We start from the raw sequence: 13998 nt of genomic DNA on the forward strand, positions 1-13998 counted from the left end.
AACACTCTCAAGATAAACCAAAATCAGTATAACATATAAATCACGTGGAAAATTAAAACTGCTTAAGTCTTTTGGAAAACGTTGTTGTCCAGTTGAAAAATCAACTGAACTTTGAAAACTGTCAATAGGGAAAAAGAGCAGGATGTTAGAATGAGGGAATTAATATACCATGTCTGATAGTGACAACTAGATTATAAACACAGACAACGTTTTTTCTGTAACTATGGCAAATAGATAGCATGATTGCTGTGGCAGTTGTAACTATTTATGGTGTGAGGACCTGCATGTATGATTATGGGGGAGGCAAGCCATCAGTATACAGTTTTGATCATAATTAATTCAGCATTCTCTGAAAAGATCATTCTCTTTCCACAAAATATTCATAATTTATACATGTCCCAAGACAACAACTAAATAAACTGTATCCCATCTCTAGAAAAACATCATCCCACTCCATGGAAGCATTCTTATTGAAAACATGATCCAAGAACAGACTGCCCCATGCCTAGCTTTACCTTGGTGGGTCATGGTTACGGCCTCATCTTTTGTGACGTTATCGTAGATGACCACAGCTGTGGCATTGTGGGAAGCTGCTCGCAGGATCTTCTCCTTAAAGGTGCAGTTTCCACGTTGCAATAATGCAATCCAGAGTTTTGTGTTCGGTGGCACATGGAAGCGCGTTTGTGGGTCACAGCCCAATCGATCAGCTACCAAGAGAAGAAAACATGTTAAATCAACTTTTAATTATGAATTGTTTATTTGTTAACATGCATATTCAAAGATAAAGCAACAACCAGTACCGGATCCCTGCAGAAAAAACCTCCCCTGTATTCCTATTGAAAACTGGCCTTGACTTAAAGCTCCCAATTGTGGCCTCTCCCTTTCTTTCCAACGATCCTCTACTTACTTTGCATCTTCTGACTAAAGCTGACTCTAAGTCACATGCATGTTTGTCTTAGTCCTTATTACAGTATATCTGCAAATTGACCACATCTCATTTCAAAGATCACAACCTATCCTTTAAAAGTCATAGTCTTACAACTTAATAATGACTAATTTCCAGTTGCTCATCTATTAATACCGCCAACCATTTGCATTAATTCACAAACCCCCTCTCCCACTTATGATCACACATAACTCCTATTAAATTAATCTACTGCATAGAAACTGTAGTAAATGCATGGCATAGTTTCCTTAAGAGCACAATAATAATCTTAATAATCAACAATAACCAGTGGAAAAAACACTTCAGTCCAGTGCAATAAGCCACCCAACACAAACTGACTTTAATTTAGCCCACCACTACAGGTCCCGACAAGCGACATTCTATGACTGTTTCTTGGTATCTCCCGATGACAATTAGATATGGAATTACATTAATAAAGTCTATCCCAGCAGCTCTCTCTACCATTTCTGGTCCAATTTATGCCTAATCTGGACCATAAACATTAAGCAAAATATCGCCGAACGGATAACCCAGTGATGTAAACTATATTACTATATATAAAAGGAAATTCTGTGCATACATTTAATCAGAAAGACAATCCAACTTCATGAAAATAAAGTGTGCTACTCTTGAGCACCTACTAACAGGACAGAGGATGCATAGTGCTGATCCGGCAAACTACAATGTTGAAGTGAGTCACACTGTGAACAGCTATTTGAACGCGTAATGCATTTGGTCATAGTTGGGTAAATTGATGGGTACACTGAGGCACCCAGAAGGTATGTTTCTACAATATCAGGTGCTTTAGAAATGCTATTAATATATCAGCCTCCTGATAAGGCTATACAACAATGGATTGGGGGGCACTGGTGAAAAATGAATAATACACCTGATTTAAAGTATACTCATAAATGTATTTGAACATAAGAATCACATTGGCCCAACTCATTGGGAAATTCACTCAAGATGGATTTAATGCATTAAGCTTCTGGATAGCAGTGCACCCTTTGAGACACTACAAGGCTGCAGCGTGCCAGATCAAACCAGCTAAGTAACAAGCTATGAAGACTGAGCTTAAAAATGCCACAAAGGGACCAGCCGAGATGCTCAAAACTGTCAGTTTATTTAAAACCATAAACTGCATGCCTCCCTTTCCCTTTTTCATACACCGCACTGCTAAACTCTGCATCCCACAACACGATAACTGCACCTATGTGGTCATCGTGCAGTGGTCATCAGACATGATATGGAAACAATTCCCACATAGGATTAAAACAAAGTCAACCTATTTCCAACCACACAACCAACACAGTGTTGCGTGCACATAGGGATAGTAAGTACTGCATAAATGCTTCAATAACATGCAATTCAATGCCAGTGGCCACTGAAGGTGGCATTCACATGCTCTTTGTTAGGCTTACATGCTCCACCGTATAGTTCCCAGTACACGGAAACCGCAAAACAAAGTGCAAGACAAGCAGTCAACTGCAAACGGATTCCTGTTTTGCAAACAAAACTGCTCAGCAACAGAACATTGCTTTACAAATGCGGTCAGAACTGCAGCTGCTATGGTATCTAAAAAACGTTGACGCTTAAGGTGTACGGTTTCTCTGAAAGGGATGATCAGAAGATACCATTTCTAGCTAGTAATCAGGAAATGCAATGTACCAGGGCTCGAGTAGCTCCTGAGGAATGACAACACTGGTAACAGACCACCTTTGGTACGCTTGGGTGTTTTGTTTTCCTATTTTTATATGCAAACACAAGGAAACCCACATTTCAAGGTGCAGGAAATAAACAGAATAAAAAACTGCAAACGTACAACATGAAAAATTTACCAATTAGAAATACCAAAATACCAGTTAGAAAACAAAAAAACTAAAAGATCGAAACCCCATTGTAAGGGATAACCACTAAGACTAAGTAACTGCTGTTGAAGTATTTTGTTTTCAAGCTTGTCCAATCGTATTCCATTCTGAAGTCTTGGTGTCATTCCACATTTTGCTCCCGCTTTCAGCCTTTTCCTCTTAATCTGTTGTGGTGTCATGGGGAGTATAGTTTTGGATTTGGAGTGGAGAGAAATCTAGTTGGTTAAAAGAACAAGGTCCGACACGTATTACAAGATCCGAGACTTATTTGTGTACTTTTTTAGGTCTGTGTTTTGACAGCACACAGTCACAAAGACATATTGCCAACAATAGATACATAGGTTCACCCCTTTCAACTATAGGCTTTCTCCAATCAGCCGCTTTCAGACGATGGCTTGATACTGTGTCAAACACATTTTGGCTCAACTGAGAAGAGAATTCATCTCTTGTTGAATTCTATTGGCTGTTGCATATTCTTTCCCTTCCACTCCAGTGCTTGAATTGAGCTGCACGAGGGGCTACTTTTTAATTACATCCCCCTCTCCTGTTGGCTCCCACTTGTGCATCTCACTTTCAAGTGCTGATGTTGCATGTATTACCATATTAAAGCCAGACCTACTGGTTTTGCCAATGCTTATGATTAACTGCTTGGCTTTCCATATTAGACTGAGGGTGTTATATTGGTTTTAATTTTTGTCATCCATAAAAGCTCCATTCTCCTTTCTGGCGTTGGACTGTGGTTTTTCAGACATAGCCCTCCTAATCAAAGGAAAGTGGTGCACCCCCACATGCTCGCACATCCTATGATGTCCCATTCGCCACACGGGACACAATCGATCACGTGGACGGGGCAAATAAGAAGGAAGGAGGCCTTGCTGTCATTCATAAGTACTCCAGGAGCTGCACTCCTTGGCAAGTAAAGGACACTCCTCTCCGAGGAGCTGCTGACATGTCATTTAAACTCTCTGAAACTCAGATCACCATCTGCCATGTCATCTACAGGCGTTAAGGGCAGAACTAGGACTTCAGTGAAGACATCTCAGATCTCCTTGCTATCTCATCCACCTGACATGCCCACCCACCATCATAGGTGTCTTCAACCACCCAAGCTCATAAATTCAAGGAACACCCTCTGCAACCTTATTGACACATTCCGCGTGATGCAGCATTCCACACAGTCAACACACTTCAGAGACAACATCCTTGGCGTTTTCTCCTTACTATCACCAACAATCTTATGCAAACCACGCATAAGCCTGGGTTGGGCCAATTACTTTGTCATCCCTATGTCCCTGCTCAGCGCCCTACCAACAAACCAAGCGCGAACCATAACAGAAGACAAAATCTTAAAATCCTTCAAAGACGTCTCCATAGACAACCTAATGTCTAAACCCATCTCACCCGTTCAACTCCAGATCTGACAACTAAGCCCTTATGATCAACTTCAACGCTTTTTTTCACTCTAAACAACCTGTTGATGATAAACAATCCTTCTGAAAAAAGTTAACAAAATGAAAGCAAAACGGGAATCCTGATGACATCTTGATACTCAAGCCCCTCTACGCAACGTTTAGACAGTTCATCACATCAGCCAAAGCAAAGTACTATACCAACACCATCAATGAAGCCATCAATCGAATTAGACCACATTTTAAGACAATCAAGCACTACCGCCTGCCTGACCTGCCTATTCCTCACTCCACATTAAATTGCAATGCTGTCAATCTGTCCTTCATAGAAAAAATACAGATGATCCACCAGTAAATCAAGCACCAAGCCTGCTTCATCTGTTATGTTAAACCCTTCCCACAAAATCCTGCAATGGTCATGCTTCAAAGCTTCATCTCTTGCAGATCTCACCTACACATTCAACTCCCTAAAAGCCACTTCTTATGGTGATGGTGTCTTACCCTCGTCCTTCATCAAAACTCTCTCTGGGGACACTCTTTCACTATTGTCAATGCCTCCCTCACTCACTCAAGGCATCTTCCTAGAAGCTCTCAAAACAGGGTAGAACCTTTAACTCCTAAATAAACCTGTACAAGACCCTGATGATTTGACCAATTATCAGCCTAACACACCTACCATTCATAGGAAAGAGGACTAAAAAAAGTAGCCTATGCTCATCTCCCTGATCACATTAATACTAACAAGTTGATGCACGGCTAAAGATCTGACTTCTGAGCACGCAGCAGCATAGAGTCTGCTACCTCCTATATCATACACAATGCCCTCCTGAATAAATGTGAAGATGAGCCCTGCCTTTTGATATTGCTGAATCTTACAGCTGCCTTTGATGCAGTCCATCACCACACCCTAATACACATCTTCCGTCTTCCAACTGGCACAAGTTTGTGTATGTTGGAACCTACTGGTCCCAAAAGCTCTCTATCACCTGCAGAGTCTCCTAGGGTTCCATACTGTCCTCTGTTGTTCTTCCATATACATGGCCGCTTGGTGTTCTACAACTAGTTAACTGCATTAAGATTCAGGTCAGCTGCCATTACCCGAGGACGCGGACTGCGCGAGTTCCTCACTGCCTGCGAAATCCCGGCCACTTCCAGCCGCCGCACACGCCTGGCTCCTGCCGGAAAGGAGCCCTTAGGTGCTCGAGCTCTTGCGGGAGCATCCTTATGCCTCCGAGGCTCCCGGAACAACGGGACAGGGTTGGTGAGCAGAGGGTGACGACACCGCCAGAGCCCAGAGCAAACCAAGATGACGGCCCGCTTTGTTAGTGGTGGCCATGCTGCAATCTACTTCCGCCCGGATGCCCCCGGCCAATCCCCACCCACCACGAAAGAAGCCACGAGGCAGTTGTGACCCAGGGGGAGCCCCAGAAGCCATCCAGCATGCTTCAATGGAGTTGGCGATCTGAGCAGGATGGTCGCTGCCACCATCCGGCCCACATCAAGATAGCTGCCCAGCTTTGTTAGTAGTAGCCATGCTGTTGCCTGCCCCAATGTCACGGATGTCTTCATACCACTCTGGATTACATGATCTTGAGGTCGGACTCAACACAATTTATACCTTCAATGTGATGTGCAGTAGGGTGGCAGGAGTGGAGTATCTGGCGAAAACATATTCTGATGAGTCCCCTGTGTTGAGCTCCCTCCAATGGTCCGCGCCTCGATCCAGCAGCTCTACTTGGTGCTTGGACCCTGTGGTGCTTGGGGAACAGGCTTTTAGGTCTCTGCTGAGTGAACGTATTGCGCAATATTGGCTTGATAAAGCAGAATCAGCTACATCGGTGGGATGCAGTGGGAAGCCTGAAAGTGGTGATTCGTAGATATTGCATCTCCAACAAAATGAGTGTGACTGATGGTCTTCCCCGTGAGCTGGAGGAGACCCAAAAGGTAGGGGGTACATGCTAAAGGAGAGAGAAAAACAGTTTGCCCTGGTTGAACGCCTGCGCCACTTTGCTTACAGAGCTTTTGTTGCCAGGGCATACACTGAGTGAGATAAATCGGGGAGAGGGCCATGGGCATACCATTCTCCAAGTGCAGGACGCTTCAGGACAGGATGTCTTTATGAAGGCAGGGATCAACACAGCATTTCTCCAATACTACTGAGATTTGTACTGGGCAGGGACTGAAGGTTAAGGCTGATATGTTACATTTACATAGTAGACTCCTTCACGGTGACCCTCGATTCCGCAGTGGCAGATAGATTGGTTAAAATGCCAACTTTCAATTGATGTCAAGCCACTTAGATTCAACCTGGACGTCAGCATCATCCTCAACCAACACAGGGGCGTAGCTTGGTCAGTAAGACTGGAGGTGTGTGAGCTTCAGATTTTCCGACAATTACGATGGCATTTAATGTTTAAATACATTAGCGGACACGCAGAGTGCATGAGAGAGGCCTAAGTGACAGTGGAAAGGGAAATGAAGGCTAATTCAAGGAGTACTTTGAGAGAGAACACAATATTTTGTAAAACAAATTGGAGGACTTTCAAAACAGAGAGGGAGAGTGTGTGTGCGTTTTGAGGTTGAGCCTGGGCAGGGCAAGCACTGCTCTGCAAGGCATGCTGTATTGGAATATGGACTTGAAGCCCTGCCCACTCTCCACCCATATTTTTCACTGGCTTGTGTCATTGTCCTTCATACACTCTGGCTTCTGATTCGTTAATAGGCTTGTTTGTTCCTCCTTAGTACCGCCTTGTCTTCACTTGTAACTTCCCATTAGGACTGGACCTTTTACTGTGTCCTTTCAGTATAGCCTGTATTAGCCCTTAGCAAGAACTCTTTTCTTAATGTAAACACCACTCGTGGGACGCAAGCTTTAGCAATGGGGGCCGCTTTTTGTTTGTGTTTGCAGTACTCTTATGCGCGCTTTCACTTACACAATTGGACCACACCCACCAAGAGGGACATCCGCACAGCTCGTTTTTGATTTATTTTTACATTAAACCAGGACATCTGCGCATTTTGTTGTGCACAGCTCGTCCAACTCCTTTTTCTTTAACATAAAATCATGGCAGTGCATGCCTTTCACCCGATCATGATTTCACCCAAACCAGAATGTTGGCGACATCGCTCCCAGCAACATCGCAAAATAACCATGTGATGTGTTTTTACAATGGAGCTGGAAGTGATGCTGCCGACTCTTTGCTTTGGGTGAAATCACGGAGGGCAGCAGCGGGCATTAGCAGCAGCAGAGAGGGCCGGAAGAAGGAGCCGCGAGACAGGGATGGCGCCCGGGAGAAGAGGCAGCAGCAGAGCAGCGCCAGCAAGAACAGCTCCAGGGTTTCCGTGCTTCGCCTGACTTCGGTGTTGCATTTGCGAAAGTTTAAGCTATTTTTTATTTATTCTTTAAAATCCAAAACATAAATAGAAGGCATTGTCGTTTACAATGCCAATAGCTAAAATTCGCATAAATGCGAGACCTATTGCATTGCAAATGCTTGTTGTGTCTGTATGTAATTCTTGCTGAAATCCAACAGACATCTCACCATACCTGACTGAAAGCTGATGTATGACGTTACAACGCATACTTTTACCACGCCTACCATTACCACGCAATTTTTACAACGCAGAATCCATTACAACGAAGTACCATTACCACGCATGTATTTACAACGCATATACCTTTACAACGCATACAATTACAACGTAAGTATTGGTAAGTATATAATATTTTTTTTAATTTAATTTAATTAACATTAATATAATGTAATTTAATTAAAATTAATATAATGTAATTTAATTTAATTAATTAATTTACTTTAATATTAATATAATTAAATATTATTATAATGTAATGTAATTTAATTTAATCAATTTAATTTAATGTAATTTAAATGTAATTATATTTAATTTTTTACCCTGTACCCTTTTACCCAAAAACCCAAAACTGACCCTGAACCCTAAAAATACCCCTTTACCCAAAAACCCAAAACTGACCCTAAACCCTAAAAATACCCCTTTACCCAAAAACCCAAAACTGACCCTAAACCCTAAAAATACCCCTTTACCCAAAAACCCAAAACTGTCCCTAAACCCTAAAAATACCCCTTTACCCAAAAACCCAAAACTGACCCTTAACCCTAAAAATACCCCTTTACCCAAAAACCCAAAACTGACCCTGAACCCTAAAAATACCCCTTTACCCAAAAACTGAAAACTGACCCTGAACCCTAAAAATACCCCTTTACCCAAAAACTGAAAACTGACCCTGAACCCTAAAAATACCCCTTTACCCAAAAACTGAAAACTGACCCTGAACCCTAAAAATACCCTTTTACCCAAAAAACTGAAAACTGACCCTGAACCCTAAAAATACCCTTTTACCCAAAAACTGAAAACTGACCCTAAAAATACCCCTTTACCCAAAAACTGAAAACTGACCCTAAACCCTAAAAATACCCCTTTACCCAAAAACTGAAAACTGACCCTGAACCCTAAAAATACCCCTTTACCCAAAAACTGAAAACTGACCCTGAACCCTAAAAATACCCCTTTACCCAAAAAACTGAAAACTGACCCTGAACCCTAAAAATACCCCTTTACCCAAAAAACCAAATAATATTTTTTATAAAATAATATACTTACCAATACTTACGTTGTAATGGTATGCGTTGTAAAAGTACCTGCGTTGTAAATACATGCGTGGTAATGGTATGCGTTGTAATGGATCCTGCGTTGTAAAAAATGCGTGGTAATGGTAGGTCGTGGTAAAAGTTGCGTTGTAAAGGTTGTATACCGACTGAAAGCACCTGTATCCAACTCATTATCGAAAAATACATGAATTAGGGAATTAAACATACCCCCACCCATCCCGAAGCTACACCCCTGACAGGCACCTATTCTCTCTTCTAATAAAAGTGAAATCGTTTCTTGCAAAAAACAACTTCTGAACTGATGTTCAAGCCTTCATACTCTTGTATCTAGATAGTAGCAACACCCTGCTCCATGGCCTCTTACACGGGCATCCCTTAAGGCCATCTTGCACAATGCAGCATATCTCATCCAGGGTGTGTAGAAATATGATATCGCCTCCCATCCTGACAGAACTCAACTGACTCACCTTGCTGACCTGCATCATTTTCAAATCCAGCTGCACTACTTACAAAGCCATAACGACCAGCATCCCCAGTTATCTTTCGACTAGTTCACAATCTCTGATGGTTCTTGTCACACTCGCAGTCAGGACAACATGAGACTGCAAACTAACAAATTTAAAAAAAAATAAGCAAGGCAGTAGGCCTTTTTCATTTAAGCATCCTGGACACTGAAAATACCCTTATCCACCAGGACTGCCTACCAGTACAGGACTCTAACAAAGTGAAAGTAGGCACAGGCCGCGGGATGTCAAGCAGTGGTTATGAGGAGAGTATGGTACAGGTGATTCTGGAGTTAATTTTCCTACCACTAACCTGCAGAGAAGGCGCCACTTACAAAGTCAGTCCAAGGCTAAACTAGGTTCTGTTTACCCTTTAGCTACCTTACTGGCGAGATAGAAAGAGAGAGACAGAGAGAGCCAGAGAGAGATAGCTCCTTCATAGTTTAATGCTTCCATGTGCAAGAGAATCACTGCGAGAGGAAGGAGATATGCTCCGTGTTCCCCAGAAAGGAGCCAAATGTTATTTGTATTTTAAAAAGGCTAAAAAAAAAAACAATTGAAACATGTCCGACTCCTTTCTGGGCACAGAAACACACATCATTGCCCTAGTTCACTGCAACAGATATAAAAACTGAGGCTTTAATAAAATAGCCGGAAGTTACATGGACTTATGAAATTGATGAACCATAATCCTTAAGAACCTTACCAGATTTTAATAACATTCTCGTCCTGATGAAGGTGGAAAAAGACTAACTGTACACCGAAACGACGCGTCGACTGTTTTTAACAACATATTGTTTTTAATTATTCTCAGATATGAACTTGTTTTAGATTGTAACCCAAAGGGAGGTTGTGATTTAAATAAAATATTTTAAAATGTTATTTTAGATGTGATTTATAGGAGACTGTAAGACTGGCAACATTGTTAAGTGAATTGATGGAGAGGTTGTAGTAGAGGTAGTAATCTCAAAAATAAGGTGTATTAAAGGTCACCTCTCAAAAGGGCTTGTACTTGTTCGGTTTGATAACCCCTTCCCTGGCATAAAATTGAGGGGTACCTTCCTCCCTCTTTTTGTTGTTTTCAGACAGCCCACAGTTGATACCTCTGACCAAAAGATGGGTAGCCTGAACCCAGATTGGGCTGGTAGCTGCTTTCCACATTTTCTAAATGCACTGTACCCTGCACATCAATCAATCAGTAGATGTGAAGAGTGCAGCTTGTCACTTGTGAGGGTGTCCAGGTGCTGGCAGGGTCCAGTTGATTAGCCGAATAGCCAGATCTTCCGGGATTTACGGAACTCTGGAAGCGATGAGGAGGTCTGGAGATGAAAGGGTATCTCGTTCTATTTCTTCGTTGCTAGTCAGGAGGAGCGACCTCCGCTTCTTCTACATCGGAGGCGAGGGGTGAGGACTAGAGAGAGGGAAGCATAGTGGTGGTGTCTGGTGAGCTGATGGAAGTTCAGGCATTGGTTCAATTAGGCTGGTCTGCAATTATGCAGGGCTTTGTATGTGTGAGTCAGTAGCTTGAACTGGCATCTTTTCTGTATCGGGTGCCAGTGGAGTTTCTTGAGGTGGGGGGTGATGTGAGTTTGTCTAGGTAGATCCAGTATGAGTCTGGCGGCAGGACGTGAACTGCGATCCCTACGTAGAAAGCAGACGGGCTTGTCTTCGGTGAGACTTCAGTGGGCTAGCAGCGCGCCGGCATCGGGGTTGCACTTGGCGCCGCCACTAAGTAGGTCCTAGGAGTTGGGAAGGGTGTAGTAGGAGGGGCTTCCGAAGGTGGAAAGAAGAGGCGGGAAGGCACGCAGGAGAGCAGGTAAATAGCAGGAGGAGGTAGGGGGAAACAGGTGAACAGCGGAGGGGTCTGTGGGGTTAATCGGGGTCAAGAGAGAGCAACAAAGGTGGAAAAAGTAAGCAATGAAGGTATGCAGAAAAAGGTGGAAACAGTAATCCGAAACAGTTGGCAAAAGTAGCAGAAAAAAGAAGGCAAAACTAGTAAAAAGAAATAAAGGGGGGGAACTAAAGTAGCACAAAAAGGAGGCAAAAGTAGCAGAAAGCTGGCAGCAAAAGTAACAGAAAAGAGGAGGCAAAAGTGAGCCGAAAAAGATGGCGGAGTGAGCAGAAAAGCTAGGGCAACTGCTCAATGGGGTCGCGGTGCAGCAGCCATTAAGTATGTCCTGGGAGAGGCACAGTGGGCGGGACTTCCAGAGGCAGGAAGAAAAGGCCGAAAGATACACAAGAGATTAGGTAAGGAGTGGGGTAAAGCAAGACACACAGTTGAACGGCAGAGGGTGCTGGGGTGAGAGGGGGTCAAGAGAGAGCAACAATGGTGACAAAAGAAAGTAGCCACAAAGGTTGCAACAGTAATCAGAAAAAGAAGGCAAAAGTAGCAGAAAAACCGTTGCAAAAGTAGCAAAACAAAGAGGCAAACGTAGCAGAAAAAAAATAGGCCAAAGAAGCAGGAAAAGTAGCAAAAGTAGCAGGAAAATATGGAAAAGTAATCCGAAAAAGGAGGCAAAATTAACAGAAAGACAGAACCAAAAGTAGCAGAAACAAGCATTTGCAATGCAATAGGTCTCGCATTATAAAAGTTTGAGCTATTGGCATTGCTAATAATAATGCAACACCAATAACTCAAACATTCAGTAATGCCAGACCTATTGCATTGCAAATGCTTGGTTTGTCTTAAAATGGAAGATGGATTTAATGAATTTGCGAGATGTGTAAAACTGAACTTGTAGCCTATGTAGGGTTTATGGAATGTATGCCATTTTTATGTGTGATATGTCTATCTTAAAATTAATAAAAAAGTTTAAACAAAAATAAACAAAGTCACAATCCAAGGCAGCACACAATGTTGTAACCGCAAAGGATTTCCAGGAATATGAGTAATGAGAGACACCACTTTATCCCTCTCTTTTCTCTGAACAAAAAGGAAGGATTCTTCTGCTATTTCCATGGTACTCGTGAATAGCCCATTTCGTACTGTTGTTTTACACATGCATTCTGGTACTTGTGGACCTGTGTTAACAATGGGAGGCAAATTCAAAACCAATAATAATATTATGTACTGATACTGGAAATAATGCCCCTGAGATCTCTGCACACACACGAAGGCAGGTCCTCGAATGGTGCACACCCTTGGATGTACACACTGAAAGGCGGAAGCACCAACAGCACTGTGATATGTGATTTTAAATGACATTCTGGGTCACCACTACCATTATTTCCTAGCACTGCAATGTGATTGAACACAGCTCATCACAGCCACACAGGGCCATCTTTAGGGCAGTGCGACCGGTGCGGCCGCACAGGGTGCTGACCTTGGGTGTTTAGCAATAACTTATGACTGGAGAGATGAGGGGCACTTTTGCCTCGAGGTAGTGAGGGAATCCAAACAGGAAGTCCTGGGTGTGGGGGCACTGAAAATGACTGTCGCACCGGGTGCTAAAGCTGGCCATCAGCCACGGATACTGAATTCTTTAGGTGGCACCTAGAAGGCCTCGAGAATGCACAGAAAAACACATTGTGGCACAGTGGGTTGGGGTGAGTTGCAGCGCTCCTTCGCTAATTTGCAGGTCAAGGGTTTCCATCTCTGCATTTTATCGTCTCAATATGGATGACATGCAGAGGCGGTGCTTCCATTGTTGCAGCAGGTGCAGTGGCACCGAGCCAAAGACCTGGAGGGCCACGGGCCCTGAATATTGCACTGAATATTGCTGTATTTTATCATTTAAACAGCAGCCGGGGAGTGGGGGAAGGGTATATTTCCGTCCTTGCATACTGGACACCCTAAACGATGATAACCTACCCAGTACTGTTATTAAGGCCCTCGGGGAGCGGGTGGAGAGCATGGGTGGAGGGCGTGGGCACCGTGTGGTTCCCTTGCCGTAGCGGAGCAGCTGACCCGGCTACCCTGTCTTGCGGTGGGAAGATGCTGCGGGTCACTCGGGTGTGGAAGCAGTGTGAGAGGAATTTGACCACATGTTAGACGGTGTGGCGGCCGGGCCCATTGCGTGGACACAGGTTTCTTATACATTTCGGTAGCTTTGAGGATTAAGGCGCCGACCGCAATTCCTGCGTCTCAGACCCACGTGAACTTTGCAGCCTGCTGGTAGTTTAATAGCCCAGAGCGGTATCTGGGTTCGGGGTCCCATCCTGACTGCAGAGACGCTTGGTAACCCGCATCTCAATCCCTCTACCACAGGAACTGCACGCAGTGAGTGTGTGACGTGCTTGCCCCCCACCCCCTGCGTCAGATCGCAGAGCAATGTAGTCTAGTCAAAGCCATAGTTACTGCTTTTTCAGCTGATGCAACATCAACCATTGACAAAGCAATAGTGCTGACTTGTTGTAGGTACGATGTTACGTATATCTGTGATTGGACATTCCGTGTGGTTTTTGTTTTACATCTGTGTGCTCCGCTCGCACTCTGTTTCATGTTCTTCAAATGCGTGTAAATAAAACAAGTTGTCCTAACCTGCTTTCGATCCCCGAGCTGACAAAATTGCAGTGTGCCAACGCGGGACCAGCACCTGGCTCCTTCCCCCTCTCCCCAGCAAAACCAGCTCCGAAAGCGAAACCTTCCTTGGGGCGGGACTTCCGTCTTCGGAAGCCCGCGCA

The 13998-nt window shown here is 43.7% G+C and overlaps 1 protein-coding gene across 13 annotated transcripts in view; it reads right to left on the reverse strand.

The window, feature by feature from the left end:
- RNF130 (ring finger protein 130) overlaps nucleotides 1–13998 on the reverse strand; it is a 684518-nt gene that overhangs the window by 538637 nt on the left and 131883 nt on the right. For all 13 annotated transcript variants that reach the window (XM_078653555.1, XM_078653553.1, XM_078653551.1 and 10 more), the window contains exon 2: nucleotides 516–707. In XM_078653555.1, the coding sequence (XP_078509681.1) occupies nucleotides 516–707 (192 nt within the window). The remainder of the gene's footprint in view (nucleotides 1–515; nucleotides 708–13998) is intronic.

This window comes from Lissotriton helveticus, chromosome 7, assembly GCF_964261635.1.
Source record: "Lissotriton helveticus chromosome 7, aLisHel1.1, whole genome shotgun sequence".
Taxonomy (NCBI): Eukaryota; Metazoa; Chordata; class Amphibia; order Caudata; family Salamandridae; genus Lissotriton; species Lissotriton helveticus.